The 14,858-nt window shown below is 57.7% G+C and overlaps 1 protein-coding gene across 1 annotated transcript in view; it reads left to right on the top strand.

The window, feature by feature from the left end:
* PADI1 (peptidyl arginine deiminase, type I) overlaps nt 1-14,858 on the top strand; it is a 39,723-nt gene that overhangs the window by 15,906 nt on the left and 8,959 nt on the right. The window contains exons 2-11 of the mRNA XM_012662544.1: nt 1,831-2,011; nt 3,036-3,108; nt 3,771-3,832; nt 5,193-5,310; nt 5,423-5,548; nt 6,778-6,950; nt 7,089-7,192; nt 8,236-8,359; nt 8,736-8,843; nt 10,423-10,574. Of these exons, the coding sequence (XP_012517998.1) occupies nt 1,831-2,011; nt 3,036-3,108; nt 3,771-3,832; nt 5,193-5,310; nt 5,423-5,548; nt 6,778-6,950; nt 7,089-7,192; nt 8,236-8,359; nt 8,736-8,843; nt 10,423-10,574 (1,221 nt within the window). The remainder of the gene's footprint in view (nt 1-1,830; nt 2,012-3,035; nt 3,109-3,770; nt 3,833-5,192; nt 5,311-5,422; nt 5,549-6,777; nt 6,951-7,088; nt 7,193-8,235; nt 8,360-8,735; nt 8,844-10,422; nt 10,575-14,858) is intronic.

The following is a 14,858-nucleotide window of genomic DNA, read 5'->3' as shown; positions in this document are numbered from 1 at the left end:
CCACCCACACCTGAGAGCTGGTTGTTAGCCTTTGCCAGCACACCACTGCCTGGAATCAGGGGCAGGGTGGTCAGAGGACAGCGAGCAGAGCCTGTGTCCCGGTGGCCTAATGGGAAAGTGTTTCAAGCACAGATGATCCTCTGGACCAGGTGTCTCCGTCAGGTCAGCAAGAGGAAGAAGAGGAGGGACCCTTGGATTTGGCGACACGGCGGTTTCCAAGGCGAGGCGGGGAGGAAAGGCTGATTGGAGGCGGGTTGCAGAGGCAATGGGAAGAAGGAATTGGGCGGAGCGTTCCTGCAGGGGGAGCGTGGAAATGAGGGGTCCAGGAGGATGACTTTAGGGTGGGCGATATTCACCGCACGTCTGCATGCTGGGCGCGAGGGTGAGAAGGGGCGGTGCGGGGACGCCCATGAGCAGGGGACACGTGCTGGGGCAGTTCGCTCCTTGTCCAGGCGTGGACGGGGCTCAGAGGCAGGTGGGCCGGGAGGCTGTCATCTTAATGAGGAGGGGGAGGAGGAGACGGACGCTCCCGGAGGCAGGAGAAGGTATGAAATGGTCTTCTCAGACACTGACGGCAAAAACAGGCTCGAGAAATGTGGGACTGCCACGCAGTATCAAGGGTCCCTTGGGATCGGTGGTCGCGAGTCTGGTCAGCTGTGCGTGCAGGTGCAGAGGTGGGTTTGATGGTGGCTGGGGCGTTGCCGGGCAGCACGGGAGGGAAAGGCAGGCAAAAGGGAGCGGAGCAATGGAGGGACCGCAACAGGGACTGTGGAATCTAAGCCGGCGAAGGGAAGACAGAGCGTGGGGGGCAAGGGACAGTGAGAAGGGGGAGAGAGGGCTCCGCCTTCAAGGGTCGAGGGTCCCAGTGGGGCTGAGGGCTCGGGGGCGTTTGCGTGTCAGGAGGGAGCCGGAGTGTCGGGAGGTGGTGTCTGAGTGGGTGTTAACAGGGTCGCTTGTAGTGGGTGCAGTTCTTGGTAACGACACGGTAGAGGGCCCGTCCGTGGGACAGAGGGGCTGAGGCCAGGTGGAGGACAACAGGGTCACTGGAAGAGAGGTCAAGGGGCTGAGGGGCCAGGGTGCTGCCACGCCATCCAGATGGCCACGTGGGGAGAAGATGGGCAAGGTGCCACGTGACATGGAGGGATGAGGGCTCGCAAAGAAGGTGACATTTAGCTGGAGCCCTGGCAGGGGTGAGGGAGCGAGCTGTGTGGGTATCTGGGGAGGAGCATTCTAGGCAGAGGGAATAGCCAATGCAAAGGCCCCAAGGCAGGACAGCCTGGCATCTTCATGGCACAGCAGGAAGGCTGGCGTTGCCAGAGAAAACTGAATAGGAGGTCAGGGAGGTGGCAGGGGCTGATGGGGAGGGGCCTCGTATGCCGTTGTGAGGACTTTGCCTTTTCCTGAGTTTGATGGAAACCACAGCTTTTGAGCAAAGGAACAGCACACTCTGCTACGTGCAGGATAGACTGGGGCTAGGGCGCGCGGGTGGGACTAGGGAGCCCAGTGAAGAGGGTGCCCAGCAGTCTGGGTGAGTGGTGGTGGTGGCTTGAACCTTGGCCTTGGCAGCGGAGGTGGTGGGAGGTGGTTGGTCAGATGGATTTCCTGTTGAGTTGGAGGATTTGGAAGTGCCAGATTGGGAAGAGACTTGAGCATGGGGTGGGGGTGTCCACAGGTTGCCATCCATGCGCTGGCTGTCTTGTGCCCTGCGCAGGTTGGCCTCCTGGCCAGAGCCACTGTCCCATTCTCTCCAGCCCTGGCGGCCCCAGCTCCCCAGCGCTGGCGGCCCCTCTCCTGAGCACTGGGCTTCTTCCTCTCTCCCCTCTCTGCCAGCGATGTGCCCAAGGGCGCCAAGACCTTCGGGGTCTCTGGGAGCTCAGGGGTGGAGGTCTCTGTGGTCTACAATCCCACACGGGTGACAGAACCCACAGGCAAGGCCCGCTGGCCCCTGGATGCCAAAGTGGATGTGGTTGTATCCGTGGACACAGCCAGTAAGGACTTAGACGACCGTAAGGTAAGAGGGCACTTCCTCATAGTGGGGGGCTGGATCTCCCCACGCCCCATCCCAGGTAAGAGCCCCCCGTGTCCTGTTCCCACTCACAAAGCACCCCACAGAGCCCACAGAGCCTCTTACAACTCCACAGACGCCCAAACACACAAACCCCGCCAACGCCCCAACATCACACGCGCATCCGTGAATGAAAACTCCTCCAAAACACGAGTCCACCTAGTCACTCCTCAAATTCACACACACCCTCCCATTAATCCCTGTATTCAGCCTCCACACAGACCCCACAAGAAGCCCCCACGGTCCACAGCAACACCCCGTGTGCACACGTGCTCGCGTGCATGCCGTCCTGTGTGCGTGTCTCCCACGCCTGAGCAAGCCTTCCCTTTCCTTGCCCTTCCTGAGCTCAAGTGACACCTTCCTGAGCTCAAGTGACACCTTCCTGAGCTCAAGTGACACCTTCCTGAGCTCAAGTGACACCTTCCTCCCTCACCCCAGCCCCAGGCACCTACCACACACGGTGACTCACTGGCTGGTTAACATGGCTTCCGACAGGTCCCGCCTCCCCTGCTCGCTAGCCGCAGGACTGCAGGCGTGGCCCGTCGTTCCCCTGTCCACTGGGGCCGTCCTTGGGGACCTGGGGGTAGCGCTTGGCGTGGGCTCTGGACTGCGCTGCCACTGCTCTGTGACCACCTCTTGTGGTGCTGGGGGGTGGGGGCGGGCACTGTTCCCATTTTATGGATGTGGAGCCGGAGAGTGACTTGTCTGAGTCAATGGCACTAGTCAGCTGCTCCCATTGGGGTCCGCCACACCCCTCCCACCTCCCCGCCCTGCCCTGCCCTCCTCTGCAGACCTGCTGTGGGGGCTGGAGGCGGCAATGAGTCCTGGGCCTTTAGCATCGTGAGAACCCGGGGTCTCCGTGCCTCCGCTGCCTCTAAGCAGGGCTGTGGAGCTGTGTCCCCCGTTTCCCGGCCGCTTCCATCTCTGGAGGGGGTGCTCTGCGGCCTTAGGGCTAACTGTGTTCCCGCAGGTGAAGGTCTTCTACTTCGGGGAGCCCGAGGGGGATGCCCTGGGCCACAGCGTGCTCTACCTCACTGGCGCCGGTAAGTGCCACTTCCCTGGCTCTGCGTATGTCCCCTCACCCCTCCAGGTTGGCTGTTCGAGGGTCTTGACAGCTCCCTTGGGGTGGAAGGCCCGTGGCCAGCTTCCTCCACCATCGGAGGAGGGCTTGGCTTCCTCAGAGACCTTTCATCCACCCTGGAGCCGCAGAGATCGAGACCCAGTAGTCCCTAGGGCTGCAAGGATCTAGAAACTTCACTGCCAGGGACCAAGAGCTGGACCCCAGCAGACCTCCTCCACGGAAGTCCCACGTGGACTGCGGAGAGCCACGTGCCCCTTCGGCCGGAGCCCAGGGCAGTCCCTAGGACCTCAGGGCTCACCCCCAGCTGCCAGTTAAGGGCCACCAGCACACGATCTAGAAGCCCAAGGCCACCAAGAGCTAGCAAGTCAACACGCTCAGATATGCAAGTAATTCTGGAGCCAAAGACTTGGTCCCCTCCAGCTCCCAGAGCCACAAATGTCACCCACACCCAGAACCGCACACGGGTCAGCCACACGGGCCTCCCAAGTGTTGGATAGGAGCCCCAGGGCAGAGCGTCCTGGTCCGCGTGGGCTTGGGAAGGGGTAAGCTTGGCCGACCTGGACATTACGGGTGTGAAGCCGGGGCTGGGGGAGCCCCTGGCAGCCTGTCTCTTTCCCTTTGCAGACGTTTCCCTGGACGTCGACACAGGCCGCACAGGCACGGTGAGGAGAAGCCGAGGGGACAAGGTGAGACCCTCCTGGCTACCCCAAGACTGCAGGGTGGACAGGCAAACCTATGGGCGGTCCTGGGGTGGAGTGGGCCCTCCCTCCAGCAGGGTGATGGATTCCCAGGGCCTGAGGTGTCTGACAGTGTAGGGAACCCATCCAGGGACGGCCAAATTGGCACGAATGGGCATTAACTTACACCACGTGACCGACATGCTGAGTGACGGCTGGAAAACAGCTTACCCTCTCTAGGTCTCTCTTATGCTACCTTGGAATTGGGATTGGTTCTCTTGCTTGCTGCTTTCTCTATTTTGAGGGCTGTATTTAGACCTCTAAACATGGTGGGTATTTTACAAAAGGTTGTTGAGTGACAATGAAGGCAAGAAGAAGATAAGCCTTCTGGTAGAGGAAGCTATGGTGGTCAGCCCCAGTCAGTCCTGAGGAGTGAGAAGGAGGATGGGGTAGGCTCAGGCATTACCCCACAGGAAGTATCTGAAAGCTGTCCTGGGAGGGATGGAGGTACAGTTTGGAGGGAAAGCCCCTAGGGAAGTGGCCTGGATAACAGGGCTTTGTGGACAAGGTGGGGAAGGGCTGCCATGGATGGCTGTGCAGGTTGTTCACTGCACAAGGGTGCTTGAGTAAGGTGGCAGCTGTGATGTAAATCATGTCTGGGGGCCTGGTGCAGGGTGGCATCTTCCCAAAGGGATGAACAAAAATGCTATATAGGCTAGCAATGGCCTTGTACAGTCCCAAAGATCTGGGTTTGAAGGCCAACTATGCAACTTGGGGTTCACCTCCCAGAACCTCCCTTCCCTCCTCTGTGAAATGGGAACAGTGAGCCCTGCCTGTGTGTGTGGTGGGGTAAAGCGGAGGCGTGACAGGGAGAGCGGCGACCACAGAGGCAGGCAGGGCTCCAGCTATCTCTCCTGCTTCATCTTGGACCTCAGCTTGCAGGGCCTGCAGGATCACGGGTGGGTGTCAGAGACGTCTGTGGGACAGGCCTCAGGAGAGTGCTGAGATGGGGACAGTCTCCCAAAGATTCTCCAATGCCCCACCCCAGGTAGAGTGAAAGCTCAGCCGGCTTTCAAGGGCCATATCTGGGTGTGGCAACGACGGCCTCGCTCCTCCAGTGCGATGGCTCGATAGAGCAACCACGTACGGTTGTGCAGTTTGTTCACTGCACAAGGATAGGGTGGCTTTGGGTCTAGAGCCTTACCTGGAGCTCCAGTCCCCAGGTCTATGATTCCTCTTTAAATCGTTAAGCAAACCCAGAATACGGAAGTATCCAAGGTGACAAAGCAGCCAGCCCTGGCCGTGTCCAGAACCCCTGTCTGGAACCCCCTGGGGCCCACTGACCTCGAGCCTTCTTGTTTTACTGCAGAAAACCTGGCGCTGGGGCCCTAAGGGCTATGGGGCTGTCTTGCTGGTGAACTGTGATCGGGACAGTCACAGGTCCAGGGAGCCCGACCTTGCCAACAGCCAGCTGATGACACTGGATGGTGAGTGACACAAGGCATTGCCAAGGGGAATGGGGGGCGGGGTGGGGGATGGGAGGGGAGCCTGTTGGCGGGGTGGGGGGCAGGGGTGTCTCAAGGGGGCCGTTCTCCCCAGACCTGCAGGACATGTCCCCGATGGTGCTGAGCTGTGATGGCCCCGACGAGCTCTTCCACACTCACAAGCTGGTCTTAGACATGTCCTTGTCCGACTCCGAAAGAGTGGGGGTCTTCTGTGCTCGGGGTGAGTGGCCTGGTGGGGCCTCTTCCGTCCTGCCCCAGCCATTTCTTTCCCCTCCTCTCCCATCGCCCTCTCTTTTCTCCACCACCTTTTCGTAACCGTCGCCACAGCTAACAAACAGCCCCTCCACCAGCGCACAGCGCAGCACCCGGGAAGGAGGTTCGACAGCTTCTCCCATTTTACAGAGAGGAAAACTGAGGCACAGGTGCATGAATTCACTGTCACACAACCAACTGGGGGCGGGGCAAGCACTCCAACCCAGGTGTCCTGGGCACCAAGCCCCTTCTCCTTCCACTGCCCCCAGCGCCTGTTCTGTCCCCTGGTCGGTGAGCGTGGACTGACCAAGCACCGTCCAGGCGGCGGGGACGGGGCGAGAGCCAGCGAGGCTGAGGCCCGGGCCCTGCTCCCAGAACCCGGCTGCTCCACCAGTTTTTATACTAATCTAAGTCTGTGGCTTTAAAAATATACCAACCCTTAATCCTGAAGTGCCTTTACTGGTTTCGATAAGTAGCAACAGGCCTCTCCCGCCCCTTCCTGCTTCCCCTTCACCCTCCTTCAGACTGACCCAGAACTCCTTGTTCAGGCCGACTGTGCCTGGCAGGAGCTGGAATGTTCCTTCGTGTGCACCAGTGATGGTGGCGTAGGCGGAGGACCCAGCTCGAAAACACTTAGGGCGACCCAGAGCGTAAGCACAGTCTGCATAAGTGAATTGGCAACTTGGCTGGTGTAGGACCGCTGATCGCTCTCCGACTTCGTGGATTTACCCATCTAGATATTTCACACAAACACTACGTGGCCTTTTGTGTCTGGCTTCTTTCACTTAGCCTGATGCCTTCAAGCTTCATCCGGAGTGTAGCACAAATCAGTACTCCGTTCCTTTTTATGGATGAATAATGTTCCATCTTACGGACATAACCACATTTGTTTATCCATTTATCCACGGATGGACATTTGGGTTATTTTCACCTTTTGTGCCACGTGCTTTTATCTCTTTATCTGGTTTAAAGTTCACATTAGCCTCATGAGAAATGTAATGTTACTCATTTTATAGATGAGGAACTGAGGCTCAGAGAGGTTGAGTCATTGAGCCGAGGTCACACAGCTTGCACAGAGCAGAGCTGGAGAGGAACCCGAGCAGATCTAATCACAAAGGCGGCTCTGCCCCTGGATTCCTGGGCTGGCAGCCCCACACCCCTGTCCCAGCACTGGCCCCCGGCTCTGGCTCTCCCTAGGTGGGAATTCCCTTGAGGACTACAAGCAGGTTCTGGGGCCCAGACAGCTGTCCTACAAAGTCGAGCGGCAGCGGGGGGAGCGGGAGATCAGATTCTATGTGGAGGGGCTCGCCTTCCCTGACGCGGATTTCCTGGGGCTGGTTTCCCTCCACGTCAGCCTGGTGGACATGCGGGTATGTACGGCACTGGGGGTGGGCACGAGGGCTGAGGGGTTGGGGGACCAGCTTGGAGGCTCCAGGGGCTGAGGCCTGATGGGCTTGGGCTTGGTAGGGGTCCCTGTAGGGCCCACTGAGTCCTCATTGTCCCCTCAGACCATGCCTGCGGTGACCCTCTTCACAGACACCGTGGCCTTCCGCGTGGCCCCCTGGATCATGACCCCCAACACCCAGCCCCCCGAGGAGCTGTATGTGTGCAGGTGAGGCCCCCAGCCCCCTGCAGCCCTGCCAGCAATTGTGACTTGTAGAGGTAGGGGCAGGGTGCTGCGCTGGGCTCCGCCCCCCACTCAGACCAACCGATCTGTTGAGAGCACTCCGGGGGCAGAGCTGGGTGCAGGGCAGCTGCAGGTGGCGTGGGCCTGTTGGCCTCACCCTGCCCTGAGCAGCTAAGGCCACTCTGGGGTCACTGGCTCGAGCTCCAGCATCCCTGCCCCTGGCCTGTCCCGCCGCGGCAGCCTTGGGACACCTTGGCTTTAGTCTGGGCAGCGGGGCCAGGCCCTGCTCAGGCTGCCAGTGGCCACAGGGGACCTAGACATGCTGTGACGTGGGCACAATCCTGTGCCTGCTGAGGACATGGGAGCCCAACCTCTGGGGCTCACTGTGAGCCCAGCCCCGCCCGGGGCCCTGGTCCTTCTGCCGTCTCTCAGCGTCCTGGTCATGCCCTTGGTGGAGGGCTGAGCCTCCATTGGCCAGGCCCCCCCCAGGCCTCTGTGTCAGAGGTCAGACCATTGGAAAGGGCCACAGTGGAGCGGGCCATAAATCAAAAAGCTGGGAAGGGTGTGGCCAAACAGGTTTGCTCTGCTTACCTGGGTCTAGGTGTGTGCAGGCATTCAAAAGGAAATCCGTTCCTCCTGTTTGCTTGCTAACTCCACCCTGACCCCTTTGCTCAGGCCAATTGTGTGGAACAGGGGTAGACGGAGCCACCTGCCCCTCACTACTGCCCTCACCAGTGAGATGCAGCCCTGGGTCACCTCCGTGGCTACTGCTCAGACTACCTGTGCTGGGTGAGGTGCCCTGCCTCTGGGCTCAACAGCCTGGGCTTACCCCTTACCTTGTACCTGTCACCTGATATGATCTGGGGACATTATCCATCTCCCCCGTGAGTCCATGAGGCTGTTGAGAGCAGGGACTGTGTCCGAACCCCTGTATCCCTAGGGGCCCAGCACAGACTGAATCAAGGTCCCCCGACCCTCGACCACAGTCAGAGGTCGTCAGCATGCTCCCCTCTCTCTGTCCGCTACAGCGTGATGGACGCTCATGGATCAAATGATAAATTTCTGGAAGCCATGTCTCACCTGGCATCGAAAGCCAACTGCAAGCTGATCGTCTGCCCTCGGATTGAAAATCGAAATGACCGCTGGATCCAGGTGGGCGCAGAAACAGGCTCGGGAAAGAGTTGGGGGTGCCCCGGGAAGCCTTCGGCTGGGCTTGGGGAAAGGGAGGCCTGCACAGGGCCCTGACCAGCCTCGGTCTCCCTAGAGGAGCCAGGCCAGCCTGGGGGCCGGGACCCTTGGGGGAGGCTTTCCTGCTGCCTGCGTTGGCCCCAACTTCTCTTTCCCACCAAACCTGGACCAGAGGCCTTCCTGGCCAGGGTCCCAGGAGGCCTCACCTCCACCTCCACCCACTCCCCAGTCTTGGGGAACATCTGCTGCCCTGCCTGGCCTGCCCCGGGCCTGGCGAAGCTTGCCCTGCTCTGAAAACCACTCTGAGCTCACTGTGGCTTTTTCACCTCTTCCCTCCCAGGACGAGATGGAGTTTGGCTACATTGAGGCCCCGCACAAGTACCTCCCCGTGGTCTTCGACTCCCCCCGAAACAGAGGCCTGCGGGATTTCCCCTATAAGAAGATCCTGGTATGGGCACAGGGCAGAGTGGGGAGCCCAGGCAGTTCCTCCCGTGGGACCCCCTGTTGAGGCCTCATCTGGGCCTGGTCCTTTAGGGCCCAGAGACCAGGGAGAGGGGCAAAAGGACACAGGAGGTGCCACATCAGCAAACTGGGGAGTCAGTGGGTGGTTTGGGTGGGAGATGCAAATGATATGCAAACAACACGCAAATAGCCAACAGCCATGATTGCCCCTGTTCTGGGAGGGGCAGGACAGCCAAGTTCTCCCAGGTAAAGGGGCCTGTTCCCCAAGGAGGGATCGGCCCAGTGGCCAGCCCTGGGGAGATCAGACTGCCTGCTGGGGGGAACACACCCTTAGTGAGGCCACGTGGCTCTTGTTTCTAAGAGCCGGGGCCTGTGTTCAGGTATCAAGTGTTTTCTGAACACCTACCATGCACTGGCCACTGTGCTACTTCCTGTGCGTGGGGTGGCAACCACAGCACCTGCTACCATGTGTTGAGTTCCAGGCACTGTCCCCGAGCTTCCCACGTGTTACCTTGTATAATCCATGGGCACTCCCATGGCCAAATGCTATTAGTTATTTCCTTTTTACAGTGAGGAAACTGAGGCTCAGGGAGGTTAAGTAACTTGCAGGAGGCCATGCTGCAAGTTAATGGTAGCACCAAGGTGCAAAAGCCTCCAGGGCCCTTGTCCTCAACTGCACCGCGTTGGAGGCAGCCATGCAGTCTCTGCCGGTTTACCGGTTCCCGCTGTCCCACTACTGGGACAGTGCAGGGACTTTTGGAGGCGGGCATGCTGTCTCTGCCCGTTTACCGGTTCCCGCTGTCCCACCACTGGGACAGTGCAGGGACTTTTGGAGGCGGGCATGCTGTCTCTGCCCGTTTACCGGTTCCCGCTGTCCCACCACTGGGACAGTGCAGGGAAAGTCCCGGAGTCTGTGGGTACAGGGAGCAGGGACCCTCACCCAGCCTGGAGGGGCAGGTGACAATGAACCCTGCAGGTGAGTGCATCAGCTGGGGCCAGTGTGCGGGGTGGGGACCCACCTGACCCCGAGCCCCAGGTTTAACCGGTAGGCGCCAGGGGATTTTTCACCGATTTCTGCTTTTATCTGAATTATTTCTCTTCTACTTTCTTTGGGTTTAGTTTGCTGTTCTTTTTCTAGCTTGAAATGGAAGCTAGAGTTTTTCAGCCTTTTCCCTCCCTAATAAATACACACATTAGAGTTCCGGCAACCCCCAGCTTCCCGTGAGATTCAATGTGCTGCCTTGCTACCCCCTTTCACTGCAAAATATGGTCTAATTTCCACGTTGGTTTCTTCTTTGACCCACGGGTTCTTTACGTGTGTGTTGCTTCATTTCCAAACATTTGGGGGTGTTTTAGGTATCCCTCGGTCACCGACCTGTACTTTAACTGCTCGGTGCTTGGAGCCCAGGGGCGATTTGTAACACGCGGTGGAGGTGGTTTTTCAGGTGCAAGGTGCCAGGGGGTGGGAGTCCTCCAGCACCATCCCCCCCACCCCAAAAGCTGCCTCTTCCTGTCCTAACTGACCCCTCCTTATTGGGGTGGGGGCCTTGCCGGTCCTTCCCTAGGGTCCCGACTTTGGATACGTAACCCGGGAGATCCTGTCCGCTGGCGCCTCCAGCCTGGATTCCTTTGGCAACCTGGACGTGAGCCCGCCCGTCGCGGTGGGCGGCGTGGAGTACCCCCTGGGCCGGATTCTCATCGGCAGCAGCTACCCCAAGTGAGAGGCCAGGGTGGGAGGGTGGCGGAGGGCTCGAGGGGCCGAGGGCAGCATCCACCCTCAGCGCCCCCTCCCCATGGACACGGCTCCCCAGTCTGGGAAGTGGTGTCGGCTTCCTGCGTACAATCCTAGAATCGAAGACTCGGAGTCCGAGAATCTCAGATTCAAAAGCTTATAGAATCTTAGGAGGAAACTCACAAACTAGTAGCCTTTGGTCTTTTGGCCCACATAATGTTATAAGCTAATTAGTCACCAACATTGTGTGTGTGTGTGTGTGTGTGTGTGTGTGTATCAGGCTCACACGAATAGCCAGATTTCTGGCTTCTCTTGAAAAATCGGAGAAACCAGGGCGGTGATGTGCGGTCCGGCACAGCAACGGGGGAACGGACAGGGGGTCCTGCCCACACCCCTGGAGGCTTCTCCGACTAAGAAGTCAAAATAGTTGCTGTCCTAACAGTGGCTCAAAAGGGCCCAGAGGTCGCCAAGTGACCTGGCTGCCGGTGAGCAAGTGATTGGCCAGGATGCCCGAGTGACAGAAGTGAGTCAGAAGGCCCCGCCCTGAACAGCCACGCTGGGGCAGGAAATGCGGTATTGAGGGTTTAGTGCTCAGACAGGTGACTGTACCTGCTGAATCCCCACCAATGGGTCCGCATCCTGCCTGCAGGTAACCAAGGAGTGGGGTGTGCAGTGTAGGATCCTGGTGGGGTCCCCTGCTTCCTGCCTGGAGGTTACGCCTGCCACAAGCCCCAGAGGTCACCTTCCCATTTGTGGGGGATTAGCATGGAGCCAAGGTGTGCCCCAACTTTCCCCTAAGCCCTGGCCGACCATCTGGTCTGTGGCCCAGAGGAGTTGGGCAGTGCCGAGAAGGTCACACAGCCTCATGGGGTGAACCTGGTGGCGGCCTCAGGGCTCTGGGTCAGGTGAGTCGAGGCTTCCTGCCACAACCCAGGCATGGAGCCGGGCGCCCAGGCAGGCTGCCTGGGGCTGAGTTTGGCTGGTGTGGGAGGAATGTGCTCACCCTGCTGGTGACTCAAGCCCAGACTCTACTGTGGGGCGGGATCCTGCCCACATTCCTGGGGGCTGAAGGGCCTTGAGGCCTGAGGGCAGTCTTTCTGTGACGCAGGGAGGGACCCATGAGGAAGGGGCACAGGCTTTGGAATCAGATGGACCTGGGCTGCCACTTACTAGCCATGTCATTTTGGGTGTGTCACCTAACGAGTGTTGGTGCTCAGTTAATTCATTTGAATGTATTTCTAACATGTTGAAGGTACTGATGTTATATCAGTGAACAAAGCAGATACATTTTAAATGAACAAATTATTGTATGCTCCATGCCTCAGTTCCCTCATCTGTAAAATGGGCCTGATAAAAATCCCTGTCCTAGCTACATAATCAGCATGGCTGGGGGTAAAGAATTCATGTAAACCACCTGCCGAATGCTTAGGTATCATTTACCTGGCTCCCTGGAGTGGGTCTGCTTTGAAGCAGCTTGGAACTTGCTAGGCAAAATTTATTGACCACCTACTATGTGCCACACCCATAATGTTTTTCCCAGGTTACCTCATTTAATTCTTACAACAACCCTCTGAGGTTGGGACTATTACTATCCCCCTTTTATAGACGAGGAAGCTGAGGCTCAGAAAAGTGCAGTTATGTGCGTTTGTTCATGCATTCATTTACCAATTCGATAAATATTTATTAAGACTTCATGGCTGGGCGTGGTGGCTCACACCTGTAATCCTAGCACTCTGGGAGGCCGAGGCGGCTAGATTGTTTGAGCTCAGGAGTTCGAGACCAGCCTGAGCAAGAGCGAGACCCTGTCTCTACTAAAAATAGAAAGAAATTAGCTGGACGACTAAAAATATATATATATAAAATTAGCCAGGCATGGTGGCGCATGCCTGTAGTCCCAGCTACTCAGGAGGCTGAGGCAGGAGGATTCCTTGAGCCCAGGAGTTTGAGGTTGCTGTGAGCTAGGCTGACGCCACGGCACTCTGGCCAGGACAACAGAGTGAGACTCTGTCTCAAAAAAAAAAAAAAAAAGACTTCCTATATGCCAAGCCTGGGGCCCTCTACTGGGGGATGCAGAAGTAACCAAGGAACTAGCCCTCGGGAGTTTACAGTCCAGTGGGGGAGACGGGCATGCATGCAGTGGCACCCAGTGGGATCAGAGAGGATCACATTTAATCCCATGGGAGGTGTTTAGAAAGGCTCCTTGGGGGCAGCAGCTACCCTGAGGCGTAATAAGACAAACAGACTTTGTGCAGGTAAAGAAAGGAGCCTAGTGAGGTGGAGTGGACCCGAGTTCCGGGCAGAGGGAACCTCTGGGAAAATACCTGGAGGCCAGAGAAAGCGTGGCTCAAAGGCAAAGCGGAGGCAACTTGGTACGGTGGTGGGTGGCGGGGAGATGGGTGGGGACAGACCGGCCAGACCTCAGGCGGAAGGAGGCTCCTACAGGTCCAGGTCGGGGGACAGCTTGGGGAGCCTGCGGCCACTCTACACAGATGCCTCAGGAGGCTGCTGTCCCCTCCAGCAGCCCTGGCACTCGGTCTCAGGGACGAAGAGCTCAGAGGATGCGGGCTCGGGAACGAGAAAGGGCTCTTGTGGTCCCCAAGGACTTTGCTCTTGTCTCTGACCCGGTCTCCTGCCCCAGTCTCTTTATCGCGCCGCGACACATGTACATCCTTACCCGCCCACCCCACTGGCCTTGCCGGCCAGCGAGCTCAGCCAGGAGCCTTCCCTCTGCGCAAGGCTGCAGGGGTCTGTTCCGGGAGCTCCCAGGCATGGAGCAAGGGCCCTGGGTGGGAAAGTGAGGGGTCTCCAGTGTGGTCGTGCCCCACTCCATTGTCTGTTGTGTTGAAAATCAGGAATAAGTTCCCTTGGAAGACAGATGGGACCCTGAGGTTGAGAGAGGGATACCTACTTGCCTAGGACCACACAGCAAGTTAGTGGTCTAGTCAGAACCCAAGTCTCCTTCTTGGGCACCCAAACTAAAATTTAGCACCGCAGGCTGCTGTCCTGTGTTCCTGCCTTGGCTTCTGACCTTAGCAGTGAACAAAACAGACAAGCTGTGTCCATTCTAGCAGGGAGAAACAGACAAGAAGCAAACAGAACACATAAGTAAGTCATACAGTATGTATGGTGAATATGCGAATATTGTACGAATGCATGAACGAATGCATATAACTTTAGTTTTCTGGGCCTCAGCCTCCTCACCTGTAAAATAGGGATAGTAATAGTGCCAACCTCATAGGGCTGTTGTAAGAATTAAACCAGGTAACCTGGGTAAAGCACTGTGTGTGTGGCACATAGTAGGTGGTCAGTTAATTTTGTTCAAGCCTTGGGGAGAATCTGACATTTAAACAAAGCCTTGAAGGAAATAAGGGAGTTAAAGGTGTGGCTATTTAGGAAGAGAGTGGAAACAGCCTGTGCTAAGGCCCTGAGGCAGGAGCATGCTGGGGACATTAGAGGGACAGAAAGGAGGCCAGCGGGGCTGGAGCAGCTCAAACAAGGAGGGGCGTGGTGGGGAGTGAGGTCGGAGAGCATCCTTCAGATTGTAACCTGGAGCTGGTATTGTACGTGCATCATGGGGTTACCAGGAGGATTAAACAAGATACCGAGCGCGAGGAGCCTAAGGCAGGCACACAGTAGGTGCCCAACAAATGCCCAGTCCCTTCTCTGCTGTGGGGGGTTCCCCGCCCATTATGCCCCCGATTACAACGTTCGTTGAGCAATTCCGCCCCCTGGTGGTGGCTGTGATGATGGCTCAGAGACAGGGTCTGATGCCTCCCGGGCTGGAGTAGCAGTGTCCGTCCCCCTGCCTCTGGGCAGAGGGCTGGAGAGTGTCCCAAGGAGGGACCCTGCCCCTTCCCCAGCCTCGTCTGGTTCTTTTTCTTGCTGCTTCCTTCTCGCTGACAACCTCCGAAGTCTATTTCTTCTCCCCGCCATCTCAGTTTTTTTAAAGAAATCCTTTAAAATTGCCAACACTGTATGAAAATAACAGAAGCACAAGGAAAATATTTCCCATAATCCCCTCCCCCGAATTCAAAGGAGTGTTTTCATTTGTCACTGCTTGTCTGGTCTCCCTCTGGTCTTTGCGTAGGGCGTATTCACGTTGATGTAGATCAGGGATTTTTTTTTTTGGAGACAGAGTCTCACTGTGTTGCCCGGGCTAGAAGAGTGCCGTGGTGTCATCCTCGCTCACAGCAACCTCAAACTCCTGGGCTCAAGTGATCCTCCTGCCTCAGCCTCCCGAGTAGCTGGGACTACAGGCATGCGCCACCA

The sequence above is a fragment of the Propithecus coquereli genome, unplaced genomic scaffold (genome assembly GCF_000956105.1).
Source record: "Propithecus coquereli isolate 6110/MARCELLA unplaced genomic scaffold, Pcoq_1.0 Scaffold77, whole genome shotgun sequence".
Classification (NCBI taxonomy): Eukaryota; Metazoa; Chordata; class Mammalia; order Primates; family Indriidae; genus Propithecus; species Propithecus coquereli.
The sequence above is the reverse complement of the archived record's forward strand: the minus strand, read 5'-3'. Positions and strand labels throughout refer to the sequence as shown.